The sequence below is a fragment of the Mesoplodon bidens genome (genome assembly GCF_964165515.1).
Source record: "Mesoplodon bidens genome assembly, chromosome: 1".
NCBI classification, from domain to species: Eukaryota; Metazoa; Chordata; class Mammalia; order Artiodactyla; family Ziphiidae; genus Mesoplodon; species Mesoplodon bidens.
In genome coordinates, this window is record NC_138176.1 from 221030812 (window position 1) to 221046935 (window position 16124).

At 44.8% G+C, this 16124-nt stretch overlaps 1 protein-coding gene across 3 annotated transcripts in view; it reads right to left on the bottom strand.

Moving 5' to 3' along the window:
- Nucleotides 1–15822, bottom strand: part of ZNF827 (zinc finger protein 827) — a 181100-nt gene extending 165278 nt beyond the window's left edge. For all 3 annotated transcript variants that reach the window (XM_081246985.1, XM_081246986.1, XM_081246987.1), the window contains exon 1: nucleotides 15270–15822. In XM_081246985.1, coding sequence (XP_081103111.1) covers nucleotides 15270–15312 — 43 coding nt within the window. In that variant the 5' untranslated portion in view covers nucleotides 15313–15822. The remainder of the gene's footprint in view (nucleotides 1–15269) is intronic.
- Nucleotides 15823–16124: the final 302 nt, after the last annotated feature.

Below are 16124 nucleotides of genomic sequence, written 5' to 3' on the forward strand. Positions count from 1 at the left end.
TCTTGTGAGATGTTAAAGAGATTTGTAAAATTATGAAATAATACCACTCTTCTCACTAAATTTTTTTGGAAAAAGGTATTTTTCATAAAAATATCCTATTTCTAATGAACAGATAATGGGTTATAACCATTATTTTTAACAATAAAAATATTTAATTTCTCAATTTTAATCTCTGTTATGCTGTATAGAGATGGATACAATGCATATACACAAAAGCTCTTTGACATCCTCAATAACTTTTAGGTGGTCCCAAGACCAAAATATTTGAGAATCAGTGTCTTAGAGAAATTTTCACTCAGGCCAAAGAGATATGTACTTGCATGCTCACAGCAGCACTGTTCTAACAGCAAAAAGTAGAAACATACCACACACGCTGTGGTATGTTTCTACAGTACAATAGTAGGGAGCAGTGAAAGTGAATGCACCACAGCTAAATGCACCAACATGAATACATCGCACAAAGGTAACAGTTGGATGAAAATCCAAGGTGCAGAATGCATGCTATTCGCCACCTTTTTAATACTTTTACATTTACATTTTTATAAATTTCAAAGACAAGCAAAACTAAGTATGGTAAAGCTATAGAGAAAAAGCTAGGGGAATGATCAACAGAAAATTTAGGAAAATGGGAACAGGTAGAAGGAGAAGAGTACAGGAGAAATTTGCTAGCGTTGAAATCTGTTAGATTGGGCAGTAGGTTTATTCATGTTCATTTAACCATAATGCTTCATTATATACGTATGAATGTTAGATATATTATTTTTTGTAAATGGCACATACTTTGCAACCACCAAAGGGAAACGCTGCATTAAAGCTTCCTTTGCCAAAGGAAACCAAAGACGTATGGAAGGGGTGGTTGGAGGAGGGGCAGGGACTAAGCCCCGGCTGAGGGTCTGCAGCACTGGCCCCAGAGAAACCCATCACTGGGGCAGGTCTCTTCTTGGACACCTTCAGCGGTCACAGCCACTGCCATCCATCTACGTTGGTTTTTCAACAGCCCTCCCTACTTAAAAAGGCCACTTCTTCCTTCAGGCCATCATCCTCCATCTCCATCTACAGCACAATGAAAAACTACCAAATTTCACAGTTGATTCTGTTCTGTATCCAAACACTAAACTTAACCAGCATAACCTCTTATCACCTGGGTCAGCTCCTACTACATTCTTCTACTTCCTATCCTTACATCACCAATATGCCTGCTCTGGTTCAACGAAGTTCCTTAGTGTCTCCTGCCTACTTCTGATTTATTTCAACCTCTTTTGGCTAATGCTATTTCTTCTGCTTGGAACGTTCTTCTCTCGTCTCAAGATCTAAATACAGGGCTTCCCTGGTGGCGCAGTGGTTGAGAGTCCGCCTGCCGATACAGGGGACACGGGTTCATGCCCCGGTCTGGGAAGATCCCACGTGGCGCGGAGCGGCTGGGCCCGTGAGCCATGGCCGCTGAGCCTGTGCTCCGCAAAGGGAGAGGCCACAACAGTGAGAGGCCCATGTACCAAAAAAAAAAAAAAAAATCCATCACATCCTTGAGGATGCTTTAGGTACCAATCTTCTCCAAGAATCTTCTATCCATCACTCTTCCTCTGAGTTTCCTCAGACATTTACACACCTAATTCATATATTATTGTCTTGCACCTGTTGACATTGATTTGTACTTATCCTCTGTGATTGTTTTGTGTCAACATTTGAAAGAACTGTCAGCACAGACTTCATTCTATACAACTTTTATGAAGCCAGGTAAATGCTCAAAACTTTTTCTTAATGAATGAGCACCAAGTAGGGACTCCAACCCTCAGCTGATCAAATCCTGGCTGCTCTAATGTGTGTTGACATCCATGTATCCTTATTCCCAAAAGGCTTTCAATTCACTATACTGAAAGCCGTTTTCTCCCCACTGTAGGAGCAGATTTCCAGTTTTATAAGAGAAACCAAGCAAAGAAGCATTTGCTCGATAGAATTCTCAACATTTCTGCACCCCATCTCACCCCCTCTTTACTTGCAGTCCTTAAAGAAATCACCCTTGACAGGTGGTGGAACCAGCTTCTTTGTAAACACAAGATCTTCTGTTTCATTTGAGGGCAGTTTTATTTATTCAACAGGCCCTTATCTTAAGAAACCAAAGTTATCTTCCCTATAACTTCTACCCTGTGGGTCCTAGTCTCTGTTTTCTGCTCAGCATTTCAGAAATCCATGAAAATACTTTTCAAGCTGAATTTTAGTTATTTGTTTCCATCTCCTTCTCTGCCTGCTTGGCTCTGAGATTCCTGTGAGCCGGGACCATGCTCTATTCAGCTCCACAGATCCTTAATCGCTGGCACAGAAGCACTCAGTTACTGCTGCCTGAATGAATGAATGAATCAAGTATCAGTTAGCAGACACAAGGTGAGAATTTAGGATGAATGACAATTCAGAGTAAGTTTACTCCCTTTTTCACTTGACAGAACTTCATATGTTTGAATGTAGCTACCATGCACAATTTTTATCCACCCTCACTTTTTTTTCTTCGAATTAAGTACTCCCAATTGCCTCAGTAGTTAATTCCTCACATGATGATTTCAAGAGCCTGCAACATTCTAGTTGCCTCCCTTCTGGTGAGCAGTTTATCAATGTCCCCCTTTAAATCAGGGCACTCAATCTGGGATTCACTATTATGCATGTGATCTAATCAGTTCACAAGGCCAATGTTATCACCCTTGTCCTGAATTCAGTACTTACATTTATTTAGCCAACTCTGCTGAAATGCATCCATTTTTCAAATGATGGCTGAATTTTAAATATTGCTTGTTGATTAATAGCGGTTATCTCTGGGGGTGTAAGTTGGGAAACGAGACTTTCACATCTTACTATAAATATTCCTACATTGTTTTAATTATTTATACTAAACATGCACTCCTTTTGTCATTAAAAGCCAATATAGATTTTTAAGAATAAATTAATAAACAGTTAATATCTGTGATTTCCATGGTTCCAGACTCATGGAGTACACAAGTCATATTTAAAATACGTGTACTCTCTACTACGTATAAAATAGATAACTAATGAGAACCTACTGTATAGCACAGGGAACTCTACTCAATGCTCTGTGGTGACCTAAATGGGAAGGAAACCCAAAAAGAGGGGATATATGTACACGTATAGCTGATGCACTTTGCTGTACAGCAGAAACTAATACAACATTGTAAAGCAACTATACTCCAATAAAAATTTTTAAAAAAAGGAAAACTAATAATAAAATAAAATACATGTATTTTTTCTTCTCTTTTGTATATATTTCTCATCTATTAACATGTATTTGAGTAGTCACTGGTACACAGCACTTCTGTGATCTAGCCATCCAGCCAACCCAAACCCTACTTCTAGATTATGAAATTCCTCTCTTCCTATAAATGTCAGAAAGCAGCTCACTATAATTTGATTTCCCTCTTTCTTAAGGTCAGATTAAAACCCAGTAAGTTATTATTGGAGGTTTGCTTTCCCCTAGAAGGGAGAAATCATATAGCACATTTCCGGAATATTTCCTGAAGCATAGGGTGTCCCACACTTTGTTTCCTTCCAAATACAGCTGTGTTTCATGCTCCGGAGAGGATTGTTGGGTTAACAAGTAGGGCCAAACAAGCACAGAATAGAAAACAACTCACAGTTCTAGGCCATTACATGAAGGCAGTGTTCTCCACATGGAGCACATAATTCAGACCCCAGAAAGTACATCACTGCATGTGACTCTATTCTATGACCCTCTGCTTAGTCTAAGGTCAAAATAAATCTTTGAGGAAACAAATATGATTGGTGGCACAAGTTTTTGTTTGTGAATCACAGGGCAACGTATGTGTTCCATCAGCACCTAGGGGGCCTCCTGCAGTGGAGGGTCTGAGAGGAGGTGCAGGTGGTGAAGGCATATCCTTCAAGCTTGAGACCCCGTGAAGGTTTCACAGACCTCAGACCAGCTCTGAGCCCAGAGACCCGCCCTTCACAGGGCTCCAGCCTTTCATAGTACTCGCTCCAGTGACCTCTCAAGCTAGTTTCTTCCTCCCTGTGGCCCAGTTTCCAGGTCTATCCAATTGGTAAGAGGAGGGGCTCTTCCCTGCCTGCCTCACAGGCAGATGGTATCGACGAAAATGTTTTGTGGACAATAAGCATTATATAAAGAAGAAGGTGTGGTTAATGTACTGTTAATCCATTTTACAAGACGGCACTCCGCAAGTACAGAGAGGTCAAGTGACTTACCCAAGGTCACAGCGCTAGTGAGACACCCAGGTGATTGTGGTGAGAGAAGGTGACAGAGAAGACTAGAATCTGTGTCTCCTGCTTAGTACAGGTCCTTCCCTGAACCTCTGGTTTCTGATCTGGAGGAGTTGGAGTCAATTATTCAGATCCATGAGCTATTTTTAAAGGTTTTAAGAGTTTAACAGATTCTCATCAATTAGCTGCCCAGACTCAAAATCATGTCTTTATTTTTGGCTGACATGGCATCAGCCCAGAGTGGGAGTTCTGGTTAGTTCAAGGGTCCTCAACTCTTGCTATCCATTTGTATCACCTGGGGAGCTTTTAAAGGATGTCCATGCCCAGACTCCACTCTGGGCCCATTAAATTTAAATATCTGGGGGTGTTTGCATTTTTAAAATCTCCCAGGTGATTATAATGGGCTACCAGGGTAGAGAACCACTGGATTGGCTGATTATGATCAGAAACTGATAGGCAACAATAGCTGTCATTGACCGATTACACAGCACAGTTAAAGCAATCATACTGGGATCCTTAGTTGAAAGAAATTCACAAAAAAAAAAAAAAAAAAAGAAAGAAATTCACACCTCGAGTGTCTTAATGTGGCCAGCATTTATTGTGCACATACTATGTGCCAGACACGAATCAAAATATCTACATGTATGAACTCACTTTGTCCCCGTAGGACCTACAACGTTTTCCCAATTTACAGATGAGAAAACAGGCAAACTGCAGAAACTTGCCAAGGTCACAGCCAAAATGTGGGACAGCCAGGATGGAACCCACGCATCTAGTACCAGGATCTTAATCCTGACCAGTATCAGACAGATTCCTGATACTGCCTAGGGTTTATAGTACCCTAGCTTCAGTGATGAATTAAAAGATTACAGAATATTGGGGAATATAGAACAGTTTCTAATCCAAACGCCTGTGGGGGCCGGGAGATAAGACACTTCACGGGGGTGGACAGCTGTACATGCAGACGGGGACACGGCAGCCCAGTGGCAGGAACTGTGGCAGACTGGCAAGCACATGCCAGGGAAGGGAGACAGCCGCCACCGACTGCAGCAGATTGCTGCCATGTGGGGAGGTGGCCTGGTGCTGCTTGCTCGTCCAAGTTTTCAGAAGAAGCTGGAAATCTGGATTTGTATGTGAAACCGACCATTTCCAAATGCTGTCTCGAGTTTTTAAACATACTGTATGGGGCAAAACATAGTAGGCCACTAGCTTGTGACTTCTAATATCATCCGTAACACACACACAACACACACATACAACACACCCATACCCCGATCCTTCTTTTAAAATTCTTGAAAAATAGATACATGTATATGTATAACGGAATCACTTTGCTGTACACCTGAACCTAACACAACATTGTTAATCAACTATGCTCCTATATAAAATTAAAATTAAAAAACCACCCTGAATCATCTAATGTTCTCTTGGTTTGGTCCTCTGCAATTAGAAACAGCAGACCCTGTCTTTCCTTCTTCTGTGCAAAATTTGAACTATTACCTATGTAACACATAGAAAACCCAATAGAAATGTCCCCTGGGTAATTTTAATCAGTGGACTGACTGGTAAATCAATGAATAAATAAACTTTTATTAAACACTTATTTTCTGATTTGAATCTCAGTGTAAGTCTGGGAATGTGGATTTACTATCATCACTTTACAGTAAAACCCAGTCAAAATTCATTAGATTATTACACAATTTAGATATAACTCAGTCAAATCATACACACAGAGGAACTTGTTCCTCTAGTAAAAGCCTAAAGTAATACTGTTGGCCAATGAAACAAGTACTTGTCAAGCCCTATTATACAGCCTTATAAAAGAATTTTACCATATCGTATTATTACTCTATGAGATACATGGAAAATTTTTAAAAATAATAATAAACACAGACATCACCAAAAAGTTCTGACTCAGATATGCCTACAGTGTAATCACAAACTAAGCAAGTGGAAACATTTCATATACTTAATAATAGCTAATCTTTCTTGAGCTCTTTCTACAAAGCAGCCACTAATTAGGTATGGCTTTGTGTGTGTGATAATATTGACTTTTATATAGGTATTCAATTAATACGTACAATATCCCTATGATATAGGGACTGTTATCACTATTGAAAGATGAAACCAGAGAACAGGGAAGTTAAGTAATTTGCCCAAGGTCACACAGCTAGTTAGGGTCAGAGCTCAGATCTAAACTGCTTGGCACCAGAGCCTGTACACTGGACCACTACTTTATGACCTTAAAAAGCATGTACGGTCTCCGTTTTTTACTTACGATGTACCGTATACAGTAGACATAGTGAATTGAGGGCAAAAATCACATGATATTTTCTCTCTCTCGTTACAAAACAACAACAAAAACTTTTAAAAATACACCACCAAAGGAAACCATAAGCAAGACAAAAAGACGACCCTCAGAAAGGGAGAAAATATTTGCAAATAAAGCAACGGACAAAGGATTAATCTCCAAAATATACAAACAGCTCATGGAGTTCAATATCAAAAAAAACAAAAAACCCAATTAAAAAACGGGTGGAAGACTTAAATAGACATTTCACCAAAGAAGACATACAGATGGCCAAGAGGCACATGAAAGGATGTTCAACATCACTAATCGTTAGAGAAATGCAAATCAAAACTACAATGAGGTATCACCTCACACCAGTCAGAATGGCCATCATCAAAAACTCTACAAACAATAAATGCTGGAGAGAGTGTGGAAAAAAGGGAACCCTCTTGCACTGTTGCAGGAATGTAAATTGATACAGCCTCAGTGGAGAACAGTATGGACGTTCCTTAAAAAACTAAAAATAGAACTACCATATGACCCAGGAATCCCACTACTGGGCATATACCCAGATAAAACCATAATTCAAAAGGATACATGTACCCCAATGTTCATTGAAGCACCATTTACAATAGCCAGGACATGGAAGCAACCTAAGTGTCCATTGGCAGACGAATGGGTAAAGAAAAGATGTGGTACATATATACAATGGAATATTACTCAGCCATAAAAAGGAACGAAATTGGGTCATTTGTACAGATGTGGAGGGACCTAGAGTCTGTCATACGGAGTGAAGTAAGTCAGAAAGAGAAAAACAAATATCATACATTAACGCATATATGTGGAATCTAGAAAAATGGTACAGATGAACCTATTTGTAGGGCAGGAACAGAGACACAGATGTAGAGAACGGACGTGTGGACACAGAGTGGGAAAGGGGAGGGTGAGACGAATTGGGAGATTAGGAATGACATATATACACTACCATGCGTAAAATAGATAGATAGTTGGAACATGCTATAAAGCACAGGAAGCTCAGCCCAGTGCTCTGTGACAACCTAGATGGATGGGATGGGGGGTGGGAGGGAGGTCCAGGGGGGTGGGAGGGAGGTCCAAAAGGGAGGGGATATAGGTATACATAAAACTGATTCACTTTACTGTACAGCAGAAACTAACACAAAATTGTAAAGCAATTATACTCCAATAATAATAAAAATAAGTAAATAAATAAAATATACCACCAGACAACCCAAGACACTGGCACTACGTAACTTTAGGAAAATCTATCACCCTCCTCAAGTACAGTAGCTTGTTTCAAAAGCACAGATAATCAGGCTGCTGATGATCAATCATGGAAAAGACCATCTTCCCTGGCCTTCTCCATTCCCCTTTGAAAGCCAACCTCTTCAGAGCACTCAAAACAATTCATCCAGAGTCGCACATTTCTCTCACCCCTCGTCTTTTTCCCTTCACAACTCACTTCTAATGGGGCTCTAACCACTTTTCTGACCCATGGAGAAATTACAGGAAAGGAGAGAGAGAGAGGGATTATTTTGGGGTTGGCTTTTTCAGGCCCAAGCCTCGGAGAAGGTCCACGCATTCCTTCCTTGCTGGGAGATAGAACTTGGCTGAATTTGGAATTTCTTAAAAACAGAAGCAAGAGTACCTAAGCCTTAGTCATTTAAGAACTCGAGAGAGCTTCAGTCGTAGAGGTTTTTTAACAAGAAGGGAATGGAAGGCTGGAAACAATATCCTTTTTAGGCACACGGAATCTGCTGCATTTACTATAACTCTGGGTCAGTCTGTGAAAAACAGAGTGGCTAAAGGCCTCATGCTGATTTCAGACCGTGGGCGTGTATCACTGTACATTTTATAAAATTAGCTACAGTGCAGCTTCTGTGTATGTGTGTGTGTGTGTGTGTGTGTGTACACAGGCAGTGAGGCTGACTTTTATAAAATAAACAGCAATATGCACCCATGCAGCTAAAGATTAGTATTAAGCCAAAGTCTGATTTTAATTTATGAAACTACCTTGTAACTACAGTGATTCTATCCCAAGGTGGGTCCTTGGGGAATGATAAAGCCATCTGAGAGGCCCCTGCTTCAGCACCTAGACATATATACTATTCTCTAATATCATAAAAACGTAATATACAGACAGAGGATAGAAATACAAAACTTGCTCCTAAACAGAAGGGGGAAAGCACCTAGAAACTTCAGCCCATTAAATCTCTTAGCTATTTCTAAGGTTTGTGCTTTGTACATTAGTTTCTTATAAAATATGACAAAAGACATTTCAGCTACCATAAACCATAAAGTATTTTGTACACATGGCCCTAGATGGTATGCATTACTGAGCTACACCTAGAAAGTAGGAAATAGAAAAGAGCCCATCAGAAACAAGACACAGCATCTTCACTGACAATCTGCATCTCTAAAATGTGATTCTAGAGTGCCTTTACTGAGGCCAAAGCAGTAACGAAATCTGATGGAAAAAAAAAACAAAAACCAAAAAACCCCCACATGTCTTACCATCACTAGGCCTGGTCTGGATTTCTTTCGGACAAGAGAAAACTCAAAATCTACTCCTTCACCACAGAGCTCGTGGTCTTGTAAAAACCTTCTGCCAGAAAGCCTTTCACGCCCCCAAAAGTCCTATTTTGTAGGTCACACTCTCATTATCTTGTTCTGCGATCAGTCTGATTAAATTATAGAAAATTACTAACACGTCACTCAGAATAGAGAGATGAGCTCCAGCCTGTTGTGTTTGTTTTTCGGTCCTCCTGTCCTAATACTCCAGCAGATATTTAAAAAGGAAGAGTGGAGGAGAGACAAGGCAACTTCAAACGAGGAAAGCGAAAGGATATATTAACCTCCTCCCAGGACTAAGCTGCCCTCAGCTTTCACAGAGGGCATTACTGACCAGTCACGGAAACCAAGAGAGCTTTTTCCACTCTGACAATCTGGGCTCCACCATCATTTCCTTCGCACCTTATCATCTTTAGAGTCCAAAGACACCACTTTGCACGAAGTGACCAGGGTTAGTGCTACCGGATGAGTTTTTCTCTTTGGGGAAACGAAATCATTCAGACACAATCTGAACTACTGGGATTACTAAATAAACTGCTTTACCTACACATTTCGAATCTGGTCTTTCCTACAAGGACATCTTGACATTAACTAATTAATCCTTGTATTTTAAACCAACTTGTGACCCCAGGAGAAGCCTGCCTGGTTACTCCATCAGTACAACAAGATCCCTTGGCTGTTTCCACAGCCTTTGTCCATCTAATTTTATAAGCCTCGCGAGATCAAGACTTACCACACCTCCCTAGGAACTCTCCTAACAGGCCGTTCAAAGACTCTAAAAACTCAAATGCACAGCAAGCTCTAACACTGGCCCAAAGCTGTCCAATTTATACTTCCCCAACGTGATTTATTAGCACTTGGTGCAGGAGACTTGTCAATTCACACCAGCTGTGTCATCCCCAGAGCGAGGCGGCAACACGTAGACAAATTAAAAATCAATTTTTTTTATTAGAAACTATTTTGCAGCATTAGAAGGAATGTGATTTTGAGCTATCTTCCTTATTTTAACAGCAAAGCTCAGTGGACCCTACTTACTGTATTAGGGAATACATGGATTTCTTTCAGGAGAACAGATAGGCACTTTTGCCCAGCATCAAGCAAGCCTGCTTTGTGGTACCTCCAGAATCACCTGAAGTGAAATACTTTTCTATTTCAGATTTTTAAAATTTCCCCATGGTCCCTGTCCTAGTCAGGAGTTACTGTCTGGTCACTGAAAAAAATTTAATAAGAATAAGTAAGGGAAAGAGTTCAATCTTCTACCTTCTGTCTTTCAATAGACATATAAAGACCTGTAAAAATATAAAAATAAGGGATCCTGTTGCTTTTCAGTCATTTTGTTTCCCAATTTTACTAGAAAGCAAGAAAGAATTTTTAAAGTTTTGTTCATGACGAACACAATAACCTGTTCTGGTCTTGACCCACAACTGAGTAAACAGTGAAAATACTGGAATAACAAAACAACTGTTTTATGAACTTTTCCTTTGTGCTCCCCCTCGGGAATAGGCATCGGGCAGCTTTCCAATGATAAACAGAAGAGAATCTAAACTCATACCCGTTTAGGGGTAAGTTGAAGCTAATGAGGAAATCTTAAAACTGCTCATGGCACCGATGGTCAAAGGTTTTACAGATGCAACCAACACACCCCTTTCCCTCTACAGTTTGTGATCCCAAATGGAATCATGTTCACAAAAGGCTGAGCCCCAGGCCTGGCAAACAGTCACGGTATCAGTTTCCCTCTCTTCCTCTTTCTCAGGCTGACAAACATTTTTAAACTCTGCAGTTCGGGATTCTGCTAAAGATAAGCACATGGTATAGCTCCAAGGACCTCTAGGACATTTTTTTGGAACACGGTATTGGACCCTGTTAATGATAAGAACTTTTGTACAAGAGCCATCAATTGCAGCAGAGTCGTATTTAAATCCCAAAATGATAATTACTGCTCTAGGCCAAGAAATAAAGGCTTTATTTTGAATAATAATTTTGAAATCCACTTCTCAAAAATAGTTTAGGTTTAACACCCTTGGTTGGGGGTCACCTCCGAAAGCTAGTGCAGCTTGCCTTTTTGATTTGCAGCCAGTAGGATCACCACTCAATTCTATAGGACAGTCCATTTGTTTTTCTGCATATGTATGAGGCCCACATAACAAAAACAAACACACACACACTTACTTCAGAGGCCCAGGAGGAAAGGACTGTGTAGAATTTTAAATCAGAAATCTAACGCTTAGGTTAGTAGTGTCAGGTTAAAGGCTCGCCCATCCCCAAAGCTAATTCGGTCCTGAACAGTCCCATGGGTGTCTAGTTGAACAGAAGGAGCTAGGAAACCTTAGCAGAACGAAGCCCAGCCTGGGGAATTGCTGGGACTCCGTGCCAGGGGCTGAGGCTCACCCCAGACTTGGTATCAGATAATACCAAGTGCTAGTCTGGATTTCCAGGACTAATCTACTGGAGGGTGGAACTTCCAGGTTCCCTGGTGTCTGTACTATAGGGTGGGAGGACTGTGGGCTTTGGAGATTCCCCACTGTGGCTGGCTTGTATCATATTTAATAACACATAGAAAGAGTTTATTAGTAGCAATGGTTTAAGGGGGGAGGGTACACAAGCAAGGGGGGAACCTAAGAGGAAGGGGAAAGCACCCTAAATTTTCTAGAGATGCAGTTATCACAAGTTTCTTTTCTTGTATTCTAATTTGAACTTCTTAAATGTGTTTTCAGGTTCTCTAAATTCTAAAAACATTACATCAATAGTGGCCCTTAAGCACTTGTATTTACTCAGAAGGCTTTTTGGTTTCAAAAGCAATCCTCCCCATCTCATTCCCCCTCCGACCTTTCCCACCCTGAAAACCACTCATATCACTCCTTTCTTTTATGGAGAAATGTTAAGTCGGCCCCTATATAACTTCTTAAAAACTCAGGATGACAGTCTATTAGAGCAATCAACTCCCAACTCTCTATATTTTAACTTTGATACAAAACGGTTCTCCAGGGAAAGAAAAATCAGGCCACACCCCCCCCACCGCGCACACAAATAAACAAACAAATAAACAAAGAACTTAGCATTAAAACTGGAATTTAGGGCTACAATTATATTCTACATTAAATATAAATTAACACTAATTTGACCAAAGTCCACCCCACTGCAAGTTCTTTCACTACTCACTCAGCACTTAGCAAGCCTTGGGTTACTATGACTGAATTGCAAAATACACCATTTGCCCAGAAATTGCTCTTAGCTCAAATACAAACTGCTCACAAAACATGTGTAAACCATGCTTAAAACAGGCAGCACACATCCACAAAAATCCATTCAAACCAAAGGTAAGTGGAGAAAGCTTCGCAAATTAGGCTTCTCTTTAAAAACTGGAGGGACTTTTACGGTGTTTCCAAAAGGTAATTGCTTTTTACTTCAGTAAAAGTGGCTTTATGTGACTGAGAGAAGGAGTTGATTTTTTCTTTCTTTCTTTCTTTCTTTTTTTTTTAACTTGAGTGGATAACAGTATTCAATTAGAGAACAGGGTGGGAGAGCCCACTCTCAAAATATAACTTAATCACAGGGCCCCAGCGCACTGGAGAGGCCCACCAAAACACACGAGCTAAAATGGAGCCTGAATTTCCTCTCAGACGGAGAGGGTAGTCGCACGAGGTCAGGGTCAAGGTCAGCAGCAGGGCAGGCTGCAGCTGCCCGACTGCACTACCCACAACGGGAGGGAAGGCGTTCCATCTCCGTCACAACCGAGCAGATAAATCCCTTCTCCCCTCCTACCCTCCCTCTCAACCCGCCAAGATTTTTTTTTAAGAAGAAAGGAAAATGACCAAATAACCTCACCGCCCTGGTTTTCGCACACAAGCTCATCAGCGCCCAAAGTTGCCATCTAAGGGCAAGTTCGCAGAGAACACTGAAGCCCATTTTGTCCGAGCAGGGCAAGCCTCCCCCGACGCCCCCCCAGGATTCCTGCCTCCTCTCCCTGCCCCCAAACGCCCCCGAAAAGAGCTGGGAACTGCGGCCGGCCGGCCATGTGCACGCACACACTTCCACCAACTGCTGCGAGTTTTCTGTGAATCGCAGCGCGGAGCCTCCCAACTCGCCCTCCCCGACTCCGCCGCCTTCTCCTTCCTCGCACAAAATTTCCCTACACACCCAGCCGCCTGCGAATGATTTTATGTGCATATATATTACATATGTGATATTATCCTCAGAACCTCTAGCGGGCAGGCGAAGAAAGGACTGCACAGGGGCATTTTTTTTTTTTTTTAAAGGAAGGGGAAAAAAAGCACAACCCAAGCCCTGTGCGTCGACTCCTGCGTACCGGGAAGGGGAAAGAAAGAGGAATGTTTGCGGAGCGGGCTGCCTGCGAGTGCCCTTGCTCGCCACTTCGGCCGCGGCCCGGGTGACACGGAGGCACGGGGGCGCCCGGCCCGAGCGACCCGCGCCCCCTGCCCGTCCCCCGGGCAGACACCGCCGCGGAGATTTCGCGAGGGGGAGATCGATCGCGCTGCCTGTCTGCAGCGGAAACGCACACGCTCACACACAACCCCAGCCCGAGACACCATAACCTTAACCCTTCCCCCACCCTCCGTGAACTTCAGGTGACCGACCACGTCGGCCTGACACCCGGGCGGGCGGGCGCTCCGGCTCCGCTCCCGCCCCCAGCCCGGGTTTTGCAGGATCGGGCTCCGAGCAGCGCCAAACCTCCGGGAGAGAGGAGCAGTGCGGGGGGAGAGAAGAGAAATTGACCCTCCGTCTCCCCCGACCCCTCCCTCCGGCGCCTCCGGCGTCCCCTCCTCCCCGTCACCCCGCCCCACGCCTTCTCCCCTGCCCCCTCCTCCCTGCATTCAAGGAGCCGGGCGGCCCCGGGGGATATTTTTAGTTGCTTCTTTCTCCTTCACTTTTAGCTTTAGCAGCATCTCGGAACACTCAAAGCGGAGAAAGATTGGGTGTGGGGGGGTGTGAGCTGGAGAGGGAGTGGGGGAAAAGTTAAGAGTCTCGCAAAGAAAAGCCGGAGGGAGGGCGGAGAGGGACCAGGGGCGCGGGTGGAGGAGGGGAAGGGGACCGGGCCGTGCCGGCGGTGTGTGTCTCCAGTTGGTGTGTGGCTGCAGCCGGGGAGGGTTGTGATGCACTTTAGTCCTGGACTCTGCTCAGGCTCGCCGGGGAGGGGGGTCTGAGAGCCCGAGTCTCGCCCGGCTCCGTCTGCTCCGACTGACCCCGCATTTTATTGCGGCCAGGAGCCCTGCTCCTCCCTCCCCTCGGCTCTGCAGGGACCTCGCGCGCCGCGAGCCGCCCTGCCTCCTGCCTCCGCCTCGGCGCAGCTCCCGCACCCCACATCCGCCCGCCGCTGCCGGGCCTCGCCCCCAGCCCGGCCGCCCCGCGCCCCGGCGCGCCCCCTCGCCCCGGCGCCCCGGGAGCAGCCGCCCGGCGGCGCGTGTATACCCGTGTGTTTGTGTGCGGTGCCCCCACACCCTCCCAGCCGCTCTCGCCTCGCCCGCCCCCGACTCCCCTCCTCCGCCGCCGCCTCCTCCACCTCCGCCTCCTGCTCCTGCCGCCGCCGCTGCCGCCGGCGGCTCCGGGCCCGACCAGCCCCGGCGCAACCTTTAGCCGGAGACGGACCTCTCCCTGGATCCCGTACTCGGCAGGCGGCCGCGCGCCCTCGCCCCGACACCCCCAAACGCCATGTCACGGCCCCCAGCCCTCCGCGCGCCCCGACCCCCGCACCCTCAGGCACCGGGATCCGCAAGGAATTTCTTGTTTAAAAAGATTCCAACCTCTCCCACCTCCCCTCCACCCCCGATTATAAAAACCCCGGCATCCACACTACTCCCCTCCTCCCTTCTTTTGCCCCCTCCCCCCAGCAACCCGGAGTGAGGGGGGGGAGGGGAGGGAAAAGGGAAAAAAGCCCGATCTCAAGGAAAAAAAAGGGGGGGGGGTGAGAGAAAGAAAGAAAAAGAGAGAGAGAATAGAAAGGGCACGGGGCTGATCATCACCAACATGGCTGCCTCAGCATAGACCTAAACGAGGAGTAACCCGGGCTGTGTCTTTGTCAGTTTCACCTCTGTAACCCTAAACTAATGCAGAAAACAACGGAGGAGGCTGCGGAGGGGAAAGAGGAGAGGGAGGGCGAGAAAATGGCACGAGAGGAGGTGGAGAAGGGATGACTTACGTGAGGGAAGGCGCTTGGGCTGCTCCTGCTTCCTCCTGGGCATTTTCCCCCTTTTCTCACATTCTCCTCCTTGGTTAATGTGAGATCAAATAAACCCCCGTGGGGGCAGAGAGGCAGACACTGGCAGGAGCGGGGAGGTAGTTGGGGGGCGCGCGGGCGGGCAGGGGGAAACCCCTTCTCTCCGGTGTGTGCAATGGGTTGAAGCTTGTTTCCTGGAGCCAGAAGAGGGGTTTTCTTCTTTTCTTTCCTTTCTTTTTTTTTTTTTTCCTTTTTTTTAAAAAAAATTTTTTGGTCGTGCACCTGGCTTGTCCCCGAGCGTAATATTCTTCAATGGAAACGGATCTAATAGGTGTGAGTGTGTGTGTGTCCTATGCTCGCGTGTGTGATGGGAGGTATAAATAAATGAGTGCCGGTGCGTCGGTGTCTATGGCCGCGCTCTGTGTCTCCGAGCCCCTAACACTAATGTCGGGATCAAAGGGCAGCGGCGGCGGCAGCACAGCTCACAGCTCGCTCTCTTGCTCTCTCTCTCTCGCTCGCTCTCTTTCTCGCTCGCTCTCTCTCTCCTCTCGCGCTCTCTCTCTCTCTCTCTCTCTCTGTCACACACACACACACACACACAGAGGCACAGACTGAAGGAAAGAGCGAGAGCTAGACACACACACACACACACAGCAAAGAAGAAGGTGCCCTAAGGCTCCCAGGGCGGACTCAGGCTGGGATTTGCAACCGCTCTGTCTGGAAAGAATGGGGGGCGCGCGTGCGGGGGTGGGATGGACTTCTTCAAATTTATCCCGCTATTCGCCAGATCTAGGGGGAAAAAAAGTTTTTCCCACTCTTGAAACCACGATTATTTCA